The sequence below is a fragment of the Trichechus manatus genome, unplaced genomic scaffold (assembly GCF_000243295.1).
Source record: "Trichechus manatus latirostris isolate Lorelei unplaced genomic scaffold, TriManLat1.0 scaffold00064, whole genome shotgun sequence".
In the NCBI taxonomy this organism is placed as follows: Eukaryota; Metazoa; Chordata; class Mammalia; order Sirenia; family Trichechidae; genus Trichechus; species Trichechus manatus.
Window position 1 is genome coordinate 7,447,096 of NW_004444000.1, and position 25,823 is coordinate 7,472,918.

Below are 25,823 nucleotides of genomic sequence, written 5' to 3' on the forward strand. Positions count from 1 at the left end.
CTGCGTTTCTGCTGGCCTTACGTCTAGGAGTGAAATGGCTAGGGCACTGAGTATGTGTATACTCAGTTTTAGTGGGTAGTTCTGGGCATTTTGCTAAAGTGATTATATTGGGCATTGATTTTTGAAGTTATGTGTAATAAAATCTACCCTCAGATTATGAAACTTGGTTTTCAATCGCTAGGCTATTTGGATACGGATTTCCATTGTAGCACCTTTTGTCTTTCCAGTGTGTGAGGTTGTGTGTGTGTGTGTGTGTATTGTGGGGTGGTATGAGGCTGTTTGTTCCTCTGATGTCAGAAAAGAGATCCTAAAAACCAACTCTGCCAGACTTTGGCCTTTGATTTCATGACAAAATGGTGATGCAAATAGCCGGCACGGTATATTTTATCAGTGTGATGGACTCTCTGGGCCACAGCTGGATGGGAATGGTGGGGACACTGGACATTTGGGATTCATTGGTGTCTGTTGATCACCAGCCTTTCTGATTTCTTTCCTGTGAGTGCAGTTCTTCGAGAGCAAGAGAAGAATTGGCCCTGCTATGAATGTAACCGTCGATTTATAAGCTCGGAGCAGTTACAACAGCATCTCAATTCGCATGATGAGAAACTGGATGTGTTTAGCAGGTACTTATGAGGGGGACAGCTTCCCAAGCTCAGTTTTCAAAGGTCCAGAATAATTTCTGTATTGTCTATAAACTAATGAGTGTTTCTCTGTGTGTGTGTGTGTGTGCAGAGGTAACCAGGAACGTTGCTGAGGGAAATATTTTATCTGTCATTTCCTTTTTTCCCCATGTTCCTCACTTACTATTTGTCTCTTTTCCAGCATAACCCATACCCAGCAATGGGAGATCCGTTCAACTTGGTTAAGTCTCCCTTAACTAGAGATTCTGAAAGAGGAATTCTTGAGATAGCATATACCTTCAAAATAATCTACATCTGTGATTTTCAAACATCTTTTTATCAGTAGTCTTCCTTTATCAAATGAAATCATATGTTTAATTCCAATATATAAAAAAGATAGATGAAGAGAGAATCATATAGCATGGGGTAGGCAGGGGCCAGATCAGGTAGGGCCTTATAGGTAATGGTAAGAAATTTGGATTTTATTCTAGGTGTGATGGGAAGCCTTTAGAGGGTTCTGATCAGGGAATATTGTGATGTCCATTATGTGTTTTTTAAAAAATAATTTATTTTAATTTTGTTGTTGTTGAGAATATACACAATAGAATGTACACTGATTCAGCAGTTTCTTCATGTACAATTCAGTGACATGATTACATTCTTCAAGTTGTGCAACCATTCTCACCCTCCTTTTCTGAGTTGTTCCTCCATCCTTAACACAAACTCACTGCCCTGTAAGTTTCCTATCTAATCTTTCCAGTTGCTGTTGTCAGCGTGATCCCATATAGATAGATCTTAAAGGAGCACAATGCTCAAGGCATACATTTCTTACTGGTTAAGCTAAACTATTGTTTGGTTTTAAAAAGACTTCAGGGAATATTTTTGGTTTAAGGTTTAAAGATTATTTTAGGTACTGACCATTCTGACCAGGACATAATAAAAGGTTCTGGATAGAATGGGAGGAAAAAAGTAGAACACAATTCAAATTCCTAAGGAAGGCCAGACCTACTGGACCAATGGAGACTAGAGGAACCCCCAAGACTATTGCCGTAAGATACCCTTTGAACTTGGCGCTGAAGTTATTCCTGGAGTTCACCTTTCAGCCAAATAATAGATAGGCTTTTAAAATAAATGATATCTGCTGTGAGTAATGTGCTCCCTTAAACAATCAACTGTATGAGAAGGCAGGATAAGAGGAAGAGAAGCTAGATCAATGGAAACAGAATAAACAGAATGGAAATAATGAGAATGCTGACACATTGTGAAAATTGTAACCAATGTCACAGAACAGTTTGTATAAAAATTGTTAAATGGGAACCTAGTTTTCTTTGTAAACTTTCAACTAAAACACTATCAAATTTTTTTTAAAAAGTGATATCATGATTAAAAAAAAAGGTTATCTTTGAGCAATAGTTTCAGGAGTTCATCTAGCCTCCATGGCTCCAGAAAGTCTGTTTTCTGTGAGAATTTGAAATTCTGTTCGGCATTTTCCCCCTTTTGATGAGGATTCTTCTGTAGATGGTTTGATCAAAATGTTCAGTGGTAGTAGCTGGTCACCATCCAGTTCTTCTGGTCTCATGGCAAAGGAGGCAATTGTTCATGGAGACAATTAGGCACACATTTCATTTGCTCCTCTTATTCCTGATCCTCCTTCTTCCTCTGTTGCTTTAGATAACTAGAGACCAATTGTTGTACCTTGGATGGGTGCTTGCAAACTTTTAAGACCCCGGGCACTATGCCACAAACTAGGAGGTGGAAGTATTAAACACGATGTTAGACCAGTTAGCTGAGCTGTTCCATGAAACCATGACCAGAAACCTCCAAACCAAGGAACCAAATCCCATGAGGTGTTTGGTTGTAAATAAGCCACCTCAGAAGCTACTCTTTCTCTCTCTCTCTCGCTCTCTTTTTTTTTTGGTGTTAAAAATATATCTATCAGACAACTTTTGCCAGTTCAGCCTTGTACAGGTGTGCAACTTATTGACAGCAGTGGCATTGATTGGCTCTGCAACCCTACCCTTAATCAGTGGGATTCTCCATCACTGTCAGCTGAAACTCAGTACTCCATAAGCAATAACCACTCCCCTCCCCCCTTTCTCCAGTCCCTGATAACCACTAACAAACTTTGGTCTGTATACAACTGCCTGTTCTTGTCTTTTTATGTAAGTGAGATCGTACAATATTTGTCCTTTTTTGATTGACTTATTTCACTCAATATAACATCTTCAAGCTCCAGCCATATCGTAGCATGTATCAAGACTTTGTTTCCCTTACTGGCTGAGTAATATTTCATTGTATGTATGTATGTACCACATTTTATTTATCCATTCATCCATTGATGGGCATGTAGGTTGTTGCCACCTTTTGGCTATTATGAATAATGCTGTAATGAACTTGTGTACAAGTATCTGTTTGAGTCTCAGCTTTCAAGTCTTTTGGGTGTATACTATGAATGGAATTGCTGGGTCATAGGATATTTCTGTTTTTAGTTTTTTGAGGAAGCACTGTCAATTATGTTTTTAAAAGGTCACTGGATAAAAATAAAAGTATCATTTTAGCTTCTGTTGGAGCAAAAGTGAAACTGGGGAGGCCAGTTAGAAGCTATTGCAGCAGTCCATGTGAGGAATGAGGGTGGTTTGGAATAGGGTCGTCCTAATGGGTCAGATTCAGGTTGCTGACTTTTACTGGGTTTGAGAAGAGAGGAGGCAGTGTGTAACGGCATTTAGGAAAGTGGGAAAGCGAACGGACCAGGGAAGTACAGTGTGGTTGCCCACAGCATTAAGAGCCTGCATGAGCTCCATGGTCATGAAATTGAAGTGAGACCATTAGCTTGACTGAGTGTGGTTTTCCAGCCCAGCTACATTCAGCTGCAAGGATGCTGGACAGAGTGAGCAGAGCATTGGATTAAGCAGGGCTGTAGTTTCGCCAAGCACATACAGCAGAGCGAGAATAATGAAGCAACAGTGGGGATGGGAATTGAGGGCACATACAAGGGCATGATTGTCCTGATTAAATGTGGAGTTTGAGCTGTGGAAGAAGGGAAGTGAAAACATCAGGAGAATGTGGGACTACGAATGCGTGACAGAATGATTGGATAGAGATGCTAGCTAGGTTAAAGGATTGTTAAGTTAGGGTACCAGAGGGAGTGAGCTGGAAAGTTAGGACCTAGTCAGAGCTGAGGGGGTGCATGGAACTGGGATAAGGGAGGTTCTGCATTTACGATGATGACAAGCACTCTGGCATGGCCAAGGGAGTAAATGTCAGAGGTGGGTTGGAGAAAAATAAGAGTTAAGTCACTGCCTGCGGTGTATGCCTCAGACTCTGTCCATGGTGCTGCCATAACACTTCTTTGTCCTATAGCGTGCTTTGGGTGTACTGCCTCTGCTAGACCTCTGTGGGTAGAATCTGTCTCACTTAACCTGGTATTTTTAGTGCCCAGACAAGTGCATGGCACGTAGTAGATAAAATGTTTGTTAGTGAGTGGTTAAAAGAAATTTGAGACAATTAAGATGATTTGAACTTTGACTACATTTAGTAATACTGAGCAACTATCAGTTTTTTTTTGTTTTAAGTGTAGTCATGGTATTGTGGTTATATTTAAGAGTCCTTATGTTTTAGAGACACATACCGATATACTTATGTATGAAATGGTGTCTTTAATTTGCTTCAGAATAATGTAATGGGTTTGTGTGTGGAGAAGTGGAGGGGATAGAGATGGGACGAGACTGGCCGTGAGTTGATAAATGTTGAAATGAGGTCATGGGTACATTGACCTCATTATGCTAGTCTCTGTGTTTGCATAGGTTCAGAATTTTCCATGATAAAGAATCTTTTAAAAGTCCTGGAAAAAAATACCATTTTTCTTAAATTGATAAATGGATGAGTGGAATAATAAAGCATGACCTGATTAATTTTATACACACACACAAGTTCTAAAGGAAGTTTTCATGACATACTGAGTCCCTTTTATTAAGGAATTTTTGTATGTTAAAAAACTCATTGAAGGGGATAAAATAAATTTGGTGTTAGTAGGCATGTTCTGGAGCAGTGGAATTAGAAATTTGTTCTGACCTTCTGGAAGCATAGAGTAAAACAGGCTTTTGAATGTAACCACATTTCCTGGATGGAATATGAGGTGAGATGGGGAAAAAGAGGCAAAGAACTGAATCTTGTCTCAGAAGACATCTCCTAGGGACACACTTTACTGCATAGCGTCAGGATTTCCAGGAGCAATATGTTGTCAGTGCTTTGAAATTTTATAGCTCTTATCTTCTGAATAATTTAAAACATCTGTTTAAGCTATATAGAGGACAAAGATGAGAAATTTAGAAAGCATGTATTAGCAAAGTAATTGTTTCCCTTAGAGAAATTAATCAGGAAAAGTAATACATTCGGAGGAAATCAAGATCTGGGTTTAGTCAGGATCATTTAGGGTAATATTTGCTGTAGAGTGTTATGTAGAAATCGTGTGAAAACTGACTGTAACCTAATCTCTTGTCGCCAGAACTAGAGGCAGAGGAAGGGGACGAGGCAAGAGGCGATTTGGCCCAGGTCGACGGCCAGGGCGCCCTCCGAAATTTATCCGCTTGGAAATAACCAGTGAAAATGGAGAAAAGTGTGACAATGGGACACAGGTACTTGGGCGCACAGGGAGGAACTACTTCTTCCATGCTTGATGAGAGGATATGCCAGGACTGTGATGATGGTACTTAAATACAAATGCCTCTCAGATGTTTTGAGTCCTGTCATATTGGTGCTTTGAGGCCTATTAATTACCGTGTGATTCCCATTGCCCTCAAGTCAATTCTGACTCATAGTGACCTCACAGGACAGAGCAGAACTGCCCCATGGGGTTTCCAAGTCTGTAATCTTTACGGAAGCAGACTGCCACATCTTTCTGCTGTGGAGCAGCTGGTAGGTTTCAACTGCTGACCTTTCCGTTAACAGCTGAGTGCTTTAACCACTGCACCACCAGGGCTCCTTAAAGTGTGATTAGAGAAAGGCCGGAAAACATATTTTTAAATGTTACTTATAACAAAAATATGACTGTACTAAAGATTTGAAATTGTATGGAAATGCTAGAGGGGGGTTTTATGTTTTATTAAACAATTAAAAATTATTATGATATTCCGGAAGAGCCACATGGCTGTCTTTTCCTCATGAATACTCCAAGATATATCCTAGGCTTTGCAGGCTGTGCGTATTTACCTGATTAACTTTCTCAGAGGGAGAATATTTTTTCTGAGCATGATGAATTTAGTCATATAAAAAGAAGCAACAGTTCTAAATCTTATCTGACAGTCTCTGTAGAACTAATCTGTTACATAGGCAGGGAAATAATTGTTGGTTACATGATCTGCGATTTCAGGACTTGCTACATTTTCCCAGCAAGGAGCAGTTTGATGAGGGCGAACCAGCTACCCTGAATGGGCTGGATCAGCCGGAACAGACCGCTATCCCAATGCCTCCGCTGCCACAGGAAGGCCAGTCTTCTTTGGAACGTGAGCCCGAAACGCACTCCCTGCATCTGCAGCCACAGCTGGAAGAGAGCGTGGTGCCCACGCCGAGTGCGCTGACTGCGGACGACATGCGTAGAGCCAAGCGCATCCGAGTAAGCAGGAGGGCGGGGGTCCGTTCTCGTCACTGCTGAGCTTTTCTCTGCCCGCCATCTTTTTAGCTGGTTGATTTCCAACCTGTTCACTATCCACTTGGAGATCTTGCATCACGTGCTCGATCCCCTTATTTTGGAAGAAAATATTCACTGTTTCTCAGTAACTGTGTCCTGTGGCAGGCTGGAATGGCTTCGATCACTTTAGTAGTGGTCCTGAAGCCTGGATTTTGGCAGCTTCTGGACTAATAAATTTAAAGTAGGATGGCTCTTTGCATCCCTAAACTCACAGATTGGAAATGGATACATAAGTACATTCAATTATAATAATTACTTGCATTTTAAGCCAGGCTAATCCATGCCAATAACTTCATAGCTTGCGAGTTCATTTTGGGTAACTGAGTTTGGTTATCTGCCGTTTCCAAGGGGAGACTGGAAAATGGCACTGCTCACCGATGCAAAGGGACCCTGTGTCCAAGCTGACTTGGCAAGTACAATCTGCCCATCCAGGGATATCTTTTTTTTCTTTAAATTTATTTTATTTTTTATTGTTGATGTTGAGAATATACACAGCAGAACACACACCAGTTCAGCAATTTCTACATGTAGAATTCAGTGACGTCAATTACAGCCTTCAAGTTGTGCAAACACTCTACCATCCTTTCTAGGGCCAGCTTGAAGAAGGCTCTCAGTTCAGGTGCGACGTCCCTGTCCCACTCGTCTGACCTGTGTCCCGGGCTGGACCATGCTGTCGGTTCAGGAGCGAGGTCCCCGTCCCACTCGTCTGACCTGTGTCCCGGGCTGGACCATGCTGTCGGTTCAGGAGCGAGGTCCCCGTCCCACTCGTCTGACCTGTGTCCCGGGCTAGACCATGCTGTCGGTTCAGGAGCGAGGTCCCCATCCCACTCGTCTGACCTGTGTCCCAGGCTAGACCATGCTCTCAGTTCAGGAGCAAGGACCCCGTCCCGCTCGTCTGACCTGTGTCCTGGGCTAGACCATGCTGTCGGTTCAGGAGCGAGGTCCCCGTCCCACTCGTCTGACCTGTGTCCCGGGCTAGACCATGCTGTCGGTTCAGGAGCGAGGTCCCCATCCCACTCGTCTGACCTGTGTCCCAGGCTAGACCATGCTCTCAGTTCAGGAGCGAGGACCCCGTCCCGCTCGTCTGACCTGTGTCCTGGGCTAGACCATGCTGTCGGTTCAGGAGCAAGGTCCCCATCCCGCTCGTCTGACCTGTGTCCCGGGCTGGACCATGCTGTCGGTTCAGGAGCGAGGTCCCCGTCTCACTCGTCTGACCTGTTTCCTGGGCTGGACCATGCTGTCGGTTCAGGAGCGAGGTCCCCGTCCCACTCGTCTGACCTGTGTCCCGGGCTGGACCATGCTGTTGGTTCAGGAGCGAGGTCCCCGTCCCACTTGTCTGACCTGTTTCCTGGGCTGGACCATGCTGTCACAGGGCTTCCGCAACTTCCAATTGGGATGTGTTTTTCCTTTAGTACTTTATCGACAGAATTTGAGTGTGGGGTGGCAACTGCAGGGGATATGTGTGGAAAATGATATGGTTCTGTGGGATAATTGTCTTTGCTGGTAGTTTACATCCTGGGAACAATTACCTAACACCCATCTCTATGGCAGCTGGGAGTGTAAAAACTTTTACTGGTACTTTATGTGTAGATGAAAGAGACTCTGTATAATTTCCCAGACTTTACATTTTCTAGATTGATTCTTTTGGTCTTCTTATTTGCCTGTAGGCTAGAAGGGACCTTGAAAAATAGTTCAGTCCATGCCTTCATGTAAAAATACATTTAAACATTCATAGCCATATATGATAGCTTTGAAGGCCTCTAAAACTCGGAGATTAAACAGCCTTTTATGAGGGTCCTGGAATTGAAACATATCAGATCTTTGGTTCAGTGTATATTAATTTAAAAGGATATGTAACTACATAAATATAGACCAGAAAGGCAAAAAGCTATGAATTAACACCTTCCCACCCACCATTCTACTTTATTTCCCTTTCTTGCCCAATTACTGTCTTTTCTGCTTTGGCCATCCCGATTTTTTTTTTTTTCTTTGCTAAGTCCAGAGAAATGCTTACTAGATTTCTTTTTTTTGAAGGAAAAAACTAAAGCCCACACATGTAGTGAAGTTGTGAATGTACAAGCATAGTCTGTATTCTTCGAATGAATTGGGTTACTGGTTTCAGTACATGGTTCCTTATGTCAAAGCAAGAGCCATGGAGGTCAGTCTTAGTTGAGCCATTTTTTCCCTCATACATTCTAAAAAGTAGGGCTATATATTTTTTCATCTTTTCTATCCAGGTTGGTAATGACCAACTGAAGGGAAGTCTTCCAATCCAATTGGTAATGTAACTATTTTTCTCTCCTCTAATGCTGCCTGCTCAGCTGGAGCTGCAGGTAGGTTTGTTTCCTGTGTTCCACGTAACAGAATGTTATTTACGTGTTTGCCTGACCTGCTGTTCTTTGCAACCTGTACTCACTCAATCCTGGTGGAAACCACAGTTTGGTTGCTAAAGTAAATGCAAATTAGTTAATGAATAATTACGACTTATTTGCAAATACATTAATCGTGGGCCTCAGTTTCCTCATATACAAAATGAAGGGATAGGACTAAGTGATCTCCAAGGTCCCTTCCAGCTCTAAAATAATTTGGAATGGTATTGAGTTCTAACTATAGATTCAGCACTGTAGGTACTATAAGGGATATAACAAAATTTTCCCTTGAGCCCTGCCCTCTTGGGGTTTACAGTCTAATCCGGGAGATAATACTAATATAAGGTAGTTTACCAGTAAGTGCTAAATTTAAGGTATAGTGTATAATTGCTGTTGGAGTGAAAGGCCAAAGAAAGATGGAGGCTTCAGGAAATAATTTATGCATGAGGTGTGACCTTGAAAGAGAGAGAGGATTTAGCTGGATGGGAAGAAAGTAGAACGTTTCAGAGGAGGATAGCCATAGGATTGAAGGCTCAGACACAAGACCGCTTCTGGTATGGCCAGGGGACGGTGGAAACACTGGCTTACACAGTGTGGGATGAACGCCAGGTGAGGACTGAGAGATGTTAGTAGGGGAGCCTACCGAAGGCTTTGAAAGCTGAGCAGAAAATAGGCCAGAGAGAGTTGTGGAAACAAATAAGCAAACATGATTGTTTGATTTCCTTTTTCTTCTAGTGTCAGGATCAAAATAATATGAAAATTGATTAATAATTTGGGTTCCTTTAGCTATTAAAGGGCCTGGTGGTGCGGTGGTTAAGAGCTATGGTTGCTAACCAAAAGGTCAGCAGTTCGAATCCACCAGCCACTCGTTGGAAACCCGATGGGGCAGTTCTGCTCTGGCTTACAGGGTCACTATGAATCAGAATCGACTGGACAGCAACGGTTTAGCTATTAATGTCAAACTTTAGAAGCATTTTATGGTCTGTGTCTGCAAAGAATCTGTTGTCTAAGAATTTATTTCCCATGAGTTGATGCATCCCCCGTCACAGGTTTAGCATCTCTACTCTTTGGCATCCTTGGAGTAGCTGATGTACGCTACAGTATGGAGTAATGGGCTAACTGGAACTCAGAGAACAGAAGATCCATTAACTCCACCTGCGCTGGCTCCACTGTGTTTCATGGTTTCTGCTAGAAAGGTGGACCACCTGTGACTCTGAGCCATGGCAGAAACCTTAGAGTAGAAATGGCCTGCAGGTGGGTCAGGGGATGGAGCAGTTTCAGCATGCTCTCTTGTTATATGAGGATCATTAGACGAGAGAAATACAGTCTAGTTCTTGAGTACGTAGACATTGTTCAGGGCTCCATGAAAATTAAAAAGATAGTAAGAATAAGATTTGTCGTTAGAACTGAACAAGTGGAGCCAGGGCTACTCACTTTAAATCAGTGTCTGAGGGCGCTCAGGCTAATCAGAAATGACAGCAGACTGATTAGCCTAATGGACCAAAACAAAACTGAGTTCTGGATTTGGCACCCAAGGATAGATGGAACCCCAGTGGGACCAGGATCAGTGTTGTGCATCATGGCAGTCCTTGGAAACATGACTGATCTTGGATGAAGGAAATGATTCTTAGGTGCCCAAAGTGCTCTAAAACATGTATCTCCTAACTCCAGGATAGCATTTGTTTATCTGCAATATTTCCATAAAGCTTTGAAAGCAGCCAAAATAAGAAGAACTTTTATGCGAAATAAGTATTTGTCCAGATAGAGTAAAAAGATTAGGTGACTGCTACAAAGCATAAAGAAGTGAAAGAAAACTCTGTGACTGATTTGAAAAAGGTCTATCCTAAGATCTCTGCAGATGCTATAGAAAAGATCGTATATGTATATATATGTATGTGTGTGTATATATATATTGCATACACACACACACATATAAACCCATTGCTGTTGAGTCGATTCCGACTCATAACGACCCTATAGGACAGAGTAGAACTGCCCCATAGGGTTTCCAAGGAGCGGCTGGTGGATTCGAACTGCCAACCTTTGGGTTAGCAGCCGAACTCTTAACCACCGCACCACCAGGGCCCCATATACCACATAATACATATACACAGAGCCCTGGTGGCACGGTGGTTAAGAGCTACAGCTGCTAACCAAAAGGTCAGCAGTTCGAATCCACCAGCCGCCCCTTGGAAACCCTGTGGGGCAGGTCTACTCTGTCCTATAGGGTTGCTGTGAGTCAGAATCTGGTTTTGTTTTGTTTATATATATATAGTTTCACTTGAAATACATTTCATTAATTTTCAAACTTTTATTGAACACATCCTAGGAGCTAAGTAATTTATTAAGTGATTTAGGTACTAAGGAGAATAAAATATCATGCACACTCCCAAGTAGTCCCAGTCAACTTGAGAAGGGAAGGTAGTTGCTCATAATGTTATGTAGCTAGCATCTTAAAACATCTCCCCTAGTCTTGTGAGATTAGCTCTGAGAAGGAAGTTTCTGTTTTGTAATAACAGACATATAGTTCAGCATTTTTACTAAATCAAAAATAATTCCTTTGCTTTTCTGTCAAATTATCATTTCACATTAAATTATCTTGGTGGTTGCTGCTTGTGAGTAATTTGAAGTTAAGGGTCTAAGCATTGCTCACTGTACTTTTCCCACTGCATAACTATTGCATGAAGGTCTCCATTAACCCTTCAGTTACTCTTCCCCTATAGCTACATAGGCATATTCATTTGAAGAAATATTTTTTGAGGGCTTTTTCTCCCTTATAGCTATCTATAGCTCTCCCTCTGGTCCTCTGAGGGACTTAGGAATGAGTCTCATGATGGTGTAGCTGAAATGTTGACGTGGATTCTCTGTGTGAGGGACGACCCTGCTGACCTCCTCTCAGCCAAGCATAAGTGGTTTTTCCCTCAGTAGTGATGGGTTTGCACTGCGCGCCTGCATTCTCTCACTTGGATTCCCTCATAACAATTGCATGAATTTACAGGATGGCTAATCATCATTAGAAGTGCAATCTGTAAGTGCAAAAAGCACAGTTGACTGATGTAGATAGGGAACAAGACAATCAGCTTAACTTTGTCAGCATGGCATTCTAACCAATGGAACTAACTAGCAACATTGGAGCCTTGTCCTCTGCATTTTCTAAGTGGGAAGTTATTCACTGCATATATCCCAGATTATGTGTGCTCACGTATCATGTCATGAACAGACAGATTTTATATATTAAGTGTGTTTCCATGGTTTTCTAGTATATTCCGGAAGCTGTGCAGCCGTCCCCCCAGAAAGAGCCTCCATGCCCGTTAGTGTCAGTCCCCATTCCTCCCTCCCCCAGCCCCCAGCAACTGCTGCCCTTCAGTTCTTTTTATTACCTTTTTTTTTGGCTGAACATTTTAATCAAGCTTCAAAAAAATTTTTTTTCCAAGAGCTTCAACAAGTAACATTTTGGCTGACTTCTCCAACCTCATCATACACATATGACTCACTCCAAGTCTTTTCTTCCAAGTCTTCAGTCTTTATTCTACTCCACTCTGGAATTTGTTTTTTATACAAATCCTCTGTTGGGGACACGTCTTTGAAGGTTACTTAAATTTTTTCAAAAGAAAACACACAGACCAAAAAAAAAAAAAAAAGAAAACCATCTTTTCAAGATGAACTTCTTTGGGGATGGCTTCATTTTTAATGTCTTTACCAGAGAAATCTTTCCATGGTCTGTCCTAGAGTTTAAATTTCTAGGGAAAGTCTGTGGTTACAGGGTTCATCCTCTCTGTCTATAAATGTGTGAGCCACGTGCACCTTTAATTTCTCCACTAAAGAATCACATTGGTGTGTGTCTTTCAGAATGCAGCCCTTCAGCACCTGTTTATTCGGAAGTCTTTCCGGCCTTTTAAATGCTTGCAGTGTGGGAAGGCCTTCCGTGAAAAGGACAAGCTGGACCAACACTTGCGCTTCCATGGGCGGGAGGGGAACTGCCCTTTGACCTGTGATCTCTGTAACAAGGGCTTCATCAGCAGCACGTCCTTGGAGAGCCACATGAAGCTCCATTCTGACCAGAAGACTTACTCTTGCATTTTTTGCCCAGAATCCTTTGACCGCCTTGATTTGTTGAAAGATCATGTGGCCATTCATATCAATGATGGCTACTTCACCTGCCCAACTTGTAAAAAACGTTTCCCAGATTTTATCCAGGTGAGTGCCTACTACTGAGATTCCTGTGTATTTCATTTCTTTCGGCAAAAGAAACTGTGGTTTCCTGGAAAATTGAGACTACTGCCTAGCACCTGCGTTTTCATCCCTTCTTTGAAATAACCATGTAGTTGACCACAACGTTTCTTCAATCAAGCTACTTTGGATAAACAAAAGATTATTATGACCCTTAATTATCCAAATCAAACTTTGGAATGTAAACATTTAAGTTATATTAGGAGTAATAAACACTCAGACTTGATTTGAATTTTAATAAAAAAAATTATAAAGAATTCTTGCCAACATCCATCCATTACTCGTAAAATGGACTTGGAGAGCCTACAGGAGCCCATTTCTTGGGTTGGAAACATCTCCTTCCTACCACTGTGGGTTCCTGTTGAGCTTTACTGAGGTCATGCAGTTTGGAGGGAAACAAAGCTGGTGTACAGTATACTTTCATATCAAGCACAGACTGCCGCCCCTGTGCTGAAGCAAAGTGGGTGAAGGTAAATTCCAGAACATTCATGATTTTATTTGGATTTTGATTGATAATATTGTTATATGCTAGTCATTGAATGGAGCCCTTGTGGTGCAATGCTTAAGAGTTAGACAGCTAACCAAAATGTCGACAGTTCTAATTCACCAGCCACTCCTTGAAAATCTTATGGGGTAGTTCTACTCTGTCCTATAGGGTCGCTATGAGTTGGAATAGACTCCACAGCAATGGGTTTGGTTTTTTTGGTTCAGTCAATGAATAATTAAAGCTAAATATCTAATAAAAACCTTTAAAAAAAGTTTATTTGTTTTGTTTTTATTACCAAAGCAAAAGAGACTAGGAGTTAGTCATAGTTCTGCTAATGTTGGGAATCTTGGAAATTTACTCACTTCATACAAACAACTAGAAAGTTTGCTTTAAGGGATATAAAAAGTCTTTCTGCTTCCATTTTCTCCCTTACTTTCACCCAATGTATTAGACAGCGTTCAATCAGGCAAGCTGAACCACTATAAGTGTATGGAATAAGGGATTTATTAGTGCTTGATATGAAAGTATAGCATATACCAGTCTTCTTTGTTCCGCTCCAAACTGCATGACGTCAGTAAAAGAGACTCCAAAAATAATGAAGCAAAATATCTTATAGAAATAACTTGACAGGACTCATGACTTAGCTGTTGTGCGCAGCCCTTCTTCATTGGGTACTTATGGCTGAGATTATCCTGAGGTTCATATTTCTTTATTTAAGTTATTTAAAAACAAAAGGAGTAAGTCCCAGTTAAGGAGAAATGACTCCAGTGTTGTTTTGCTCTCATAAATGGGAAACGTTTTTGATAGCATCTAATTCATGTCTTTAATTCTTCAGAATCTGACTATATAGAAAGATATAAAAGGACCAATTACTGAAAGAGGCTAATTGTGTCTACACATGTTGGAGGTAGGAAGAAAGTGAGGAAGAATGATTTATTTGCTGTCTTCCTGTAGATAATTTTTAGCAAGGTTCATTTAAACTGAAAGGAACTTTCCTTTTAATCTTAAAAAAAAAAAAAAGAAAAATGGGCTCCAAGTAATCAGGCCTTTGACCAAGCAAACACTCTTCCTTTTACGTCTCCAGGTCATATGGGAGGTTCAGATTTCTAAGGCTTTCTGGCTCTTGTTTTGTTTCTCCTTTGTGACTTGGACAGTATGTGCTATTGAGGCCGATTATGACATCTGGTTGGGTTACATGGCCAGGCTGATGAAATCCACGGTAATGCACTGGCGCCCTCTAGTGTTGGCAAACCACCTTTCGTCATTCCCTCTGGTGCCTGGGTCCCCTGAGCTTGTCTGTGGTCTTCTCTGCCAGGTGAAGAAACACGTGCGCAGCTTCCACTCAGAAAAGATATACCAGTGTACAGAGTGCGACAAGGCCTTCTGTCGTCCGGATAAACTGCGCCTGCACATGCTCCGACACTCGGACCGCAAAGATTTTCTGTGTTCTACGTGTGGGAAACAATTTAAGGTACTGTGACCAGTGAGCAGCCTAGGGTTTTCGTGGCTGCAGAAATCATGTCAAGCTAAGGATAAATGCCTGTTCATCCCATCAGTTTGTCTCCTGGTTACCAGGAACTGGGCTTGAGATTCATGGAAGCCGTTGTGCTCATGTCTGACTTAGTTATTATGACAAATTAAAGGGGAGAAAACTTCCCTTAGTTTCCAAAAATAATTAATTCAAATCTGCAAACCAAATATAACGGTAATGCCCATTCTTCTGAAAAAATTCACATGTATAATGAGTGGAACAGAGATACTGTTGAGGAATTCCTAAGAGAACTGTGTATTTACTTACCACTCAAGTCAGTAGATTTTTATTGAGCACTTATTAAGTATCCAAAAAGCCCCTTGCCATCGAGTCGATTCCGCCTCATAGCGACCCAGTAGGACAGAGTAGAACTGCCCCATAGGGTTCCCAAGGGATGCCTGGTGGATTCAAACTGCTGACCTTTTGGTTAGCAGCTGAACTATTACCCACTACACCACGAGGGTTTTCTTGTTAAGTCTAAGGCCCCTATAATTGGGCCCTGAAGGCAGCGGGGCTTTCAGCTAACAGAGGTGGGAAATCTGTAGAACACTCAGAGAGCTTAGAGTGCTTTGGTGAATGCAGACAACTTCAAAGATTAAAATAAATAACGATAATATCAGTAACCAGTCTGGAACTTAGAAGAAGCAAAGGAAAAACCTGCAGGAGGCTCAGAGACAACAGATAAACAAATGTGAAAACAATGAACTTTGCTTCATTGGGAGATCAGATGATCCTGCAAAGATGTCACTGAGAGACACTCTACTGAATATGATTGTAGGCCACACTGTCACAGAAACCGGACTAGAGGCGTAATGGATTCAGGAGAGGAAAACTGATTTTAAAGGATGTATTTGTGTAGAATGTGAAGATATTAAGAGAAATAGGAAGTACATTTTTAAGCTTAAGTTTTGTGGTATGTGTGTTATAGCATATAATCTTGTTAGCTTTTAGTATAGTAGCTCTGTACAGAACTCTGTAGAAAACTCTAATGTGTAAAGTATGAAAAGGTCTAGGTTTTTTTTTTGAAGAATTGTATCTAAATGGATCCCTGTCTTGTGATGCTAACTGGTTGCCCATCCGTCCGTCTTATCCATTCAACAGTATCTACTCATCTATTTTGTGCTAGCTATCATGTTAGCACTTAGGGATATAAAAAGTCTTTCTGATTCCATTTTCTCCTTTACTTTCACCCGTGTATTAGACAGGCTTCAACCAGGGAAGCAGAACACTCTGCGTCTATGGAATAAGGGTTTTATTATAGGAGTAGAATTTACTTATAGAAAAAAGATGGAGACATAAGGGTCTAAAAGGAGAATTTGGAGGATCAGAGAAGTCACTATGCACCCTTATGAAACCCTAGTGTGGGTGGGCAGACTGAAGCTTACCTCGGAATCTGGGAAACCGGGGTGGGCCTGTGCCAGAGAGCTGGGCAGTCTGTGGGAGACTGGGGCTGTGCATCTGGCAGTTGAGAAGACAAGCTGGTTGTTGCGGGGGAGAGCGTGAGGCTCAGCAGGAACCCACGGGCACCTCTGCGTCTGGCACTGCCTGGAGCCACTGTGACCCTCAGGAGATGCTACTGCAGCATTCTACCTTCCGCTCTCTCACGGATCTCTCTGTTGCCTAACTCTAACTTGGAATCATACTAGGACGGGGATTCTGGTTACATATAGTTCCCCTTAGCCAAGCTGACACTGTACAAAATCACCACCCACCTTCAACCCATTTTTCAGGCTAAAACCCTAGATATTTTTCTAGAGAACAAATCTGATGTCATGTCTCTGCTGGAAAACCGTGTAATAACTTTTCACTGACTTCAGATTGACTCCACAGTTCTTACCACGTCAGAGACACTACATGACCTGTCCCTGATACCTCTCCAGCCCCCCTTCCACTTTGTTCTCTGACTGTACTGAACTACTTGGACGTACTGGAGTGTGTGTACCCTCTCTCTTTGACCTGTGTATTTGTTCTCCCCGTTGTCCTCTGCTTGAATCAACTCTCAACCTCTCATGTCATTTCACCCTGCTAATGTCACTTCACATGGGGACTTTTCTTGATCCCCTTAGACTAGATTGAGTGCTTCTCCTGTGAATTTCCGTAGGAACTTTTACTTATGACCCTGCTGTAGCGCTTAATGCAATGTATTGTTAATTATCCATGTTGCCAAACTATAAGCTCCATGAGGGCAGTGTATGTAAAGACAAGATAGGACCTTCTGACTTTAAGGAGCACGCAATTTAATAGAGGAATTAGACTTGTAGATTTTAAAACATTATTATTAATGCTACCATAGAGAAAAGAATAAAATACTATGAGAGGGATTGACTGTGATTTAGGGTACAGGGGAGACTTCATAGATGAGGTGACACTTTGGACTCCACTAAAGGGCAGGGAGGGGTTTGCCAGCGTGAGAAAAGGAAAGGATGAGGAACGAGGGAGGCAAGACGGCACTGAAAGCAGAGGGCGTGACAGGGACCATGGAGGTACTGTCAGGAGGTGGTGAGATGTGTGGTGGTTGGAGTCCATGGTGAGGGGTGCGTGGCGAGATGAAGCTGGAGAAGTAGGTTCAGGCCTGCTTCTCGTGCTAAGTGGTTAGACTCCCGGAGACATTTTAGAGCCAGGCCTAAACTGAGGCAGAGGCAGTGGCGTGCACAGCAAGGCCCATCTTCAAGACAGGGGTCAGAGGGAGAGTCGATAGGGCCTTGCGCCTGACGAACGTGGGAAGGATGCACGGCAAGGAATTGAGATCTGTAGCCTAGGAGGTAGGTGTTGGGGAACAGTGTTGACACAGGTGTGAGATTTAGACAGGAGGAGAGACAGTGGGGGGCATAGCGAATTTGGTTTTGAAGATGTTAGGATGGAAACGCCTCGTGGAGATTTGGCATTCAGCAAACATTGGTCTGTCCCTGCATATATGGCATTGTATTGTATTCTCATTAAGCTTTAGGATTTATGTAATGATTCATTTAAGGTAAGTCCATCTATTTGAAGGGAATACAAAAAAACCATTGCCATCGAGTCGATACCAACTCATAGTGACCCTATAGGACAGAGCAGAACTGCCCCATAGGGTTTCCAGGGAGTGGCTGATGGATTCAGACTGCTAAGCTTTTGGTAAACAGCTGAGCTGTTAACCACTGCACTACCAGGGCTCCTTGAAGGGAATAGGTAGGGAGAAATTAGTGAATACTGATGCTTGGGAAAGAGTGGAAATGCAACAGAGTCTGAGGCGGCAAGCTAAGGTTATGAGAAGGAGACACTTCTGGTAGTGGCATGAGCGCAGTCTGTGGCTCTGATGCTGTGGTCTTTCAGGTCTGAGTCCCCACTGACACTGATGTTACTCTTGTTATATACAATTTACCATTGTATCTGCGCTAATGAGAGATACTGTTGTTTAGGGCACTGCTCTTAATCCAAAGTTTATTGCAGACTAGAAAACTATGAAAATTCTTTTCTGAGCTTTCCAGGAGTGAGAGTGGCTGGGGGCAGGAAGAAAGAGCAATTGGGTCCATATCCATTTTAACAGAAGAGAGAGGTAGGTGAGGGGTGTCTAGCATGGGAACCCAGCACTCAGCATAGTTCTTGGTACTTGGTAGGCACTCAAGGAATATTTATTGAATAAGTGTGCTGAAAAAGGAAGTGGTTAAAAATTTTGGCAATAGATATTGATGACGGTTGTACAATAGGATTGTATTATCAACAATTACATTTGTATAATCAACATATAATTGTATAATCAACAATGATTGATGTAATTGGTCTCACTGAATTGTACAATCAAAAAATGTTGAATTGGCAAGTGCTGTTTTATTTATATTTTTACAAAAGTAAGGGGTGGGGGAGGGACTTACGGAGCACAATAACGACAACAACAAAAAAGTCCCTGTACCAAAAGATAGGAAGAGCTGTTCTTCCAGAAAGGTTCAAAATCCTTACAAGAACACACTAACAGTTTAATCGTATGTCTAAACACAGAGAACCTCACTGGTTAAGGGGTTGGCATATTTGAACGTGTTTTTGTTCAGGTTGGGCTCCGCCTAATTTTCTCCCTCTGTGGACTCGCATTGACACTTACCACTAGATTAGGTCACCCAACCAGGAGGTGTGACCTACACCTTCTGCTCCATCCATACCTGACAGTGTAACAAACTTATAAATCCATAAAAGGAGAAACTACAGATCTGTAAGATGAAAGATTCTTACTCAAATTCATTTGGGATTTAGAGGAATACCATTATGTTTGTTAACATGTGTGGGAATTGAGTATAAACACGACTTTGTAAACCCAGTATTTTGTGTTTTATTATAAATTCATTTTATAGTTTTTAATACCAAACTTACTCCGTGTATATTGGATCTCCTCTACATAAATACAAAGCCTTCTCACAAACTAGTGTGTATCTTTCAGATGTCATTTTAAATCCAGGCTCACTGGAGTGCGCTTGTTGGCGAGGGAACAGAGGAGGCCCTGGCCACACGTGACCTATCCTTGTATGTTCCAGCACTCCAATAGCTCAGATGCATCTTGGCAGGCTGGGGTTACTGCTAGCTTTTACTGTTTTTTTTTTTTTTTTTCAAACTTCATTGAAAATTGTCTACCCCCACCCACCTTTTCAAAAATTCTTTCTAAACAGCGAAAAGACAAACTACGGGAACACATGCAAAGGATGCACAACCCTGAGAGGGAGGCCAAGAAGGCCGACCGCATCAGCCGCTCCAAGACTTTCAAGCCGCGCATCACGTCCACAGATTACGACAGCTTCACGTTCAAGTGCCGCCTGTGCATGATGGGCTTCCGCAGGCGAGGCATGCTGGTCAGTGCGCGCGGCCGCGGCCCCGGCTTCCCAGGCCGGCTCGTTGGCTCTGGGTGTGACCATGGCTTGTGTATTGTCCGCTGTGCTAAACTGTGTCTGCCGATAGTGAATGGCCAGGAAAAAACCGGAGACAACCAGTTGCCAATGTGGCGTTCTTTCCACCCCAGTCTCCCCTTTTACCCCTTTATCACCCTTCTTCCCCGGTGACCTCTTGCGAGAGGTCTTTTTCCATCCCTTTTCACCACTAATTTTGTTTCTCTTTACCCTCCCCAAACCTCTGTTCTTTTCCTATTTTATTTCCCTCTTCTCTTTTGTATCCCTGTCTATACTTTCGGGGGAGCCCTGGTGGCACAGTGGTTAAGAGCTCAGGCCGCTAACCAAAAGCCAGCAGTTTGAATCCACCAGCTGCTCCTTGGAAACCCTATGAGGCAGTTATGCTCTGTCCTGTAGGGTCACTATGAGTCAGTATTGACCCAATGGCAATGAGTTTGGTTTTTTTTTGTAATATATACTTTCAGGTGGGGTCTTTTGCCTTTGCCCTCACTATCCCCTTCTAATGCCTCTCTTTTCTAGAAATGAAACAGCAGTAGGAGGAATCTTCCCACCAAAGCAGGGTCTGTGGACCCAGAGGAACCAGTTCACTGCTGTCAGCACATCCTGACCTTATTCCAGTTGCAGAGTATGTTTTGCAGGAGCCAGAAAGTCACAGAGCAATAGTTAAAATTCAGAACCTGTTTGTTTCTCATTCAATGTTTGAGTAAGGCTAAAAAAAAGAAACAATTGCTGTCGAGTCAATTCCGGCTCATAGCAACCCTATAGGGCACAGTAGAACTGCATCTAGGGTTTCCAAGGAGCGGCTGGTAGATTACAACTGCTGACCTTTTGTTTAGCAGCCCTAGCTTGCCATAGCTCTTAACCACTGTACCACCAGGGCTCCTCAGTAAGGCTAGGTCACCAAATAATGAAACACAGGTTTGCATCAGGAGAAGTCACCAAGGAAATTCATGCTAGTGTGTAATTTTTCCTTTTCCAACAGAACTTATTTCAGCCAGAGTGTTAATGGGATCCACAGTGACCCACTTCATTCTCAGGAATTTGCTGAATTACTGTTGACTCCTACTAACAGTGGCTGTTAATGCTTTGGTGTCAGATGGGTTTGCGGATGCTGGTTCTGGCCAAATGCCTTATTGGTTTGGGAGATTGCTTCAGAGAATTTCTTTTTCTCATGTCTGAGGGATTTGTTTAGCTTCTGTTTATAATGGGGTCTCTTTCTCTCATCTGCTTTGTTTTTGTTTTTTTCTTTTAGGTAAACCACTTATCAAAGAGGCACCCAGACATGAAGATAGAAGAGGTGCCAGAGTTAACTCTGCCTATCATAAAACCCAACCGCGATTACTTTTGTCAGTATTGTGATAAGGTAAAAGGACAACATCCATTCTGGTATGCCTCCGTGGGCGCTCTGCGGAGAACCAGTTTGTCTGTGTGTATTAATATATACAAGTTGCTGGCGGTTACTGTCAGCATATGGGTCCCTGTCTCTCAGTAGTTTTCCGTTCAGACATGAAAGGGCTAGAAATGCAGCTTTATTTTAAGCCAGTTTTTTTTTCCCCTTAAATTAGTTGACTGACTTTATTTCTGTTGTCCCTTCTCTCTGATTTTCGTTACAAAAGAAGAGGCCTATTACCAAGACCTTTGTACATGAATCAATTTTAAATTCCTAAACTCTGCAACCAGAGTGTTATCATTCTGCTTGTAAAATACATGGTGGGTTTAGGGTTTCTGGAAGATTGAGGAGGACGTGTGGGGGAGTCCTGTAGTTGTGCTATCCACTCTTCACTTTTGTGCAGTTACAAAATGGAAAGAGAATATGTGTTTATTGTTTCTGTTGTTTCCTTACGTAATGTGGAAACCCTGATGGTGTAGTGATTAAGACCTATGGCTGCCAGCCATGAAGGTCAGCAGTTCGAATCCATCAGGCGCTCCTTGGAAACCCTATGGGCAGTTCTACTCCTCCTGTAGGGTTGCTATGAGTCAGAATCGACTTGACGGCAACGGGTTGGTTTGTTTGTTTTTTAATGTAATGTAGCTATATCACATTTCAGAGATAATCTCTACTATCTTTATAAAGTTTACTTCAGCTTAAAAGTAAGAAACATTTTTTTCAACATAGATGCACCTCTAAAGGTACTAGTTGCTATTAGACTTGCCATTTTGGAAGGTTCTTTGGTACCCCGTAGTCAGTTACATACATCAAATGAGAAGTTTCACAGAAAGACTAAAGGATGAGCTGGCTTTAAAAATAAGTCTGTTTCTATGACTGTATATCCACCCACCTTTTTGACTTTAGGGTAAAGGGTGTTTTTATAGTTACTATCTTACATATAAAAATCCAAAGAAAATTTTTAACATATCTATACTAGTTCTTATTTTCTTCTAATTTATGTCATATCCTTATTATCCTTAACATAGCTGTTAATGTGTTCTCTTTTGGGCTACATGAATACTTTTTCTCATTTCCTTGTAACAGAATAGCTTGATAGTTTGTTTTCAGCAAGAAAGTGGAAGCGTATATGGCTTTCATGGCAAAGCATTTGAATTGCAGGTATATAAAAGCGCCAGCAAGCGGAAAGCGCACATTCTGAAGAACCACCCAGGAGCTGAGCTCCCACCAAGCATTCGCAAACTTCGTCCGGCTGGTCCTGGAGAACCTGACCCCATGCTGAGTACCCACACCCAGCTCACAGGCACAATAGCTACCCCTCCTGTCTGCTGTCCTCACTGCTCCAAACAGTACAGCAGCAAGGTAAGGGAAAGGTTGCCGACTGCCTGAGGCCAAATCGCTGTTTAAGGGTGCTGTTGACATGCATGGCTAGCTGGCTTCTTCTGAACTGGGGGGGAAATGTTCCCTGAAGGTAGAGGCTGTAAGCAAAGAATGGGAAAAGAATATTGTGGACTTTGTCCAGAATTAGTGCCATCTACTAGCTTTGGCACTTGCTTGTTTCTCTTTTTCCTCTGCCTGCTCAAGGTCTCATATTTGAATATTCTGTGCTTACAGTTAATGAGCTCAGGTATGCAGAAGCATTCCATTGTACATAAATGGCAGTTCTTTAAAAGGGAGGAGGCCTTGTGGTGCCATGGTTAAGCGTTCAACTGCTAACTGAAGGGTCAGCGGTTTGAACCCACCAGCTGCTCCATGGGAGAAAGATGTGGTAGTCTGCTTCTGTAAAGATTTACGTTCTCGGAAACCCTATAGGGCAGGTCTACTCGGTCCTGTAGGGTCGCTATGAGTCGGAATAGACTTGATGGCAGTGGGTCATTTTTGCTAGAGGGTTGTGATGGATTGCCACAGGTATCGGTGGGCGTAGAGGGGTGCTGGCAGTGTTCCTCCCTTCCCTGTTGGTGTGGGGTCATGTGCATTTGCTATTTCTTTTCAGCCCCCTTTTTTTCCTTTCATAGCGTTGTACCACTTTAGAAAGGGCAGGCGCCGAGTCGGCATTGCTCTCATTTTTGATTTTTAATGCATAACATAAAAGACTTCAGGAATCTTTGGAGGGTTTGCATATGAAAAAGACTGAAAATAACTAATTCTGTTCTTGGTTTTTGCCTTCATTTTTTTCAGACCAAGATGGTACAGCACATTCGAAAGAAGCACCCAGAGTATGCCCAGCTCCCCAACACTATACATGCGCCCTTGACCACAGCTGTGATCAGTGCTACCCCGGCTGTCTTAACTACAGATAGTGCCACTGGGGAGACTGTGGTGGTGAGTGTGACGAGTAGGCCCCTCCCGTTTCCTCCAGTGCCCACCCTGTCTGTAAATACCACAGCCATGTCCCCCTTGTTATTACCTTTCTCAGACCTGCAAATATGGCCCATGATCCTGCGGTTTTCTGCATAAGGCATTATGCTTATGATTGGGTCTCCTAAGTGATGCTTCCCAAAGTGCTCTGTGAAAAGGGTGGCAAGAAAATTTCAATGTTGCTTGTTTTCACTGCAAGATTGTCTGATCCTCGAGGGTAACTCCATTGGGCTTGAGACAGACAGTCTCAGATATATACATATAGAGGTCCCGGGGTGGTGCAAACAGGTTGTGCTCATCTACTAACCTAAAGTTGGTGGTTTCAATCCACCCAGTAGTGCTGTGGAAGACAGGCCTGGCTATCTGCTTCCATTAAGAATAGAGCCGAGAAAACCCTGTGGAGCAGTTCTAGTCTGTCACGTGCGGTTGCTATGAGTTGGAATCAACTTGATGGCAGTGAGTTTACATATATGTGTGTGTGTGTGTTTATATATATGTATGTACGTATACACATACACACACACAGATACATACATAAACACACATACATATATATATGTATATATATTTGCTGTTGTTGTTGTTACATGCTGTTGAGTTGGTTCTTACTCATAGTGACCCTACCTACAACAGGACAAAACACTGCCCCGTCCTGCACCATCCTCACATTGTTATGCTTGAACCCATTGTTGGCAGCCACTGTGTCAATCCATATCGTTGAGGGTATTCCTCTTTTTTGCTGACCCTCTACTTTACCAAGCATGATGTCCTTCTCCAGGGACTGATCCCTCCTGATAACATGTCCAAAGTATGTGAGACGTAGTCTTGCCATCTTTGCTTCTAAGGAGCATTCTGGTTGTACTTCTTCCAAAACAGATTTGTTTGTTCGTTTGACAATCCATGGTATATAATATTCTTTGCTGTCACCACAATTCAAAGGCGTCAGTTCTTCTTCGGTCTTCCTTATTCATTGTCCAGCTTTCGTGTGCATATGAGGCAATTGAAAACACTATGTCTTGGGTCAGGCGTACCTTAGTCTTCAAGGTGACATTTTTGCTTTTCAGCACTTTAAAAAGGTCTTTTGCAGTAGATTTGTCCAATGCAATGCATCTTTTGATTTCTTGACCGCTGCTTCCATGAGTGTTGATTATAGATACAAGTAGAATGAAATCCTTGACCGCTTCAATCTTTTCTCCATTTATCATGATGTTGCTTATTGGTCCAGTTTGTGAGGACTTTTGTTTTCTTTATGTTGAGGTGTAATCCATACTGAAGGCTGTGGTCTTTGAACTTCATCAGTAAGTGCTTCAAGTCCTCTTCACTTTCTGCCAGCAAGGTTGTGTCATCTGCATATCACAGGTTGTTAATGAGTCTTCCTCCAATCCTGATGCTCCATTCTTCTTCATATAGTCCAGCTTCTCGAATTATTTGCCTAGCATACGGATTGAATAGGTATACAGAAAGAATATAACCCTGATGCACAGCTTTCCTGACTTTAAACCACGCAGTATCCCCTTGTTCTGTTCGAACAACTACCTCTTGATCTATGTACAGGTTCCTCATGAGCACAATTAAGTGTTCTGGAATTCCCATTCTTTGCAGTGTTACCCATAATTTGTTATGATCCACACAGTCGAATGCCTTTGCATAGTCAGTAAAACACAGGTAAACGTCTTTCTGGTATTCTCTCCTTTCAGCCAGGATCTGTCTGACATCAGGAATGATATCCCTTGTTCCACATCCTCTTCTGAATCCAGCTTGAATTTCTGGCAGTTCCCTACTGATATACTGCTGCAGCTGCTTTTGAATGATGTTCAGCAAAATTTTACTTGTGTGTGATATTAATGATATTGTTTGATAATTTCTGCATTGGGTTGGATCACCTGTCTCAGGAATAGACATAAATATGGATCTCTTCCAATCAGTTGGCCCCGTAGCTGTCTTCCAAATTTCTTGGCAAGACGAGTGAGCACTTCCAGTGCTGCATCCATTTATTGAAACAACTCAGTTGGTATTCCATCAGTTCCTGGAGCCTTGTTTTTCACCAATGCCTTCAGTGCAGCTTGGACTTATTCCTTCAGTACCATCAGTTCCTGATCATATGCTACCTCCTGAAATGGTTGAACATCGACTAATTCTTTTTTGGTAAAGTGACTCTGTGTATTCTTTCCATCTTCTTTTGATGCTTCCTGCGTCGTTTGATATCTTCCCTGTAGAATCCTTCACTATTGCAACTCGAGGCTTGAATTTTTTCTTCAGTTCTTTCAGCTTGAGAAATGCTGAGTGT

At 42.3% G+C, this 25,823-nt stretch overlaps 1 protein-coding gene across 1 annotated transcript in view; it reads left to right on the top strand.

Moving 5' to 3' along the window:
- The window catches only part of PRDM10 (PR/SET domain 10), a 114,838-nt gene that overhangs the window by 74,615 nt on the left and 14,400 nt on the right, over positions 1-25,823 (top strand). The window contains exons 9-17 of the mRNA XM_004379326.2: positions 506-623; positions 5,125-5,254; positions 5,989-6,231; positions 12,525-12,872; positions 14,708-14,863; positions 19,558-19,737; positions 21,044-21,154; positions 22,340-22,540; positions 23,357-23,500. Coding sequence (XP_004379383.2) covers positions 506-623; positions 5,125-5,254; positions 5,989-6,231; positions 12,525-12,872; positions 14,708-14,863; positions 19,558-19,737; positions 21,044-21,154; positions 22,340-22,540; positions 23,357-23,500 — 1,631 coding nt within the window. The remainder of the gene's footprint in view (positions 1-505; positions 624-5,124; positions 5,255-5,988; positions 6,232-12,524; positions 12,873-14,707; positions 14,864-19,557; positions 19,738-21,043; positions 21,155-22,339; positions 22,541-23,356; positions 23,501-25,823) is intronic.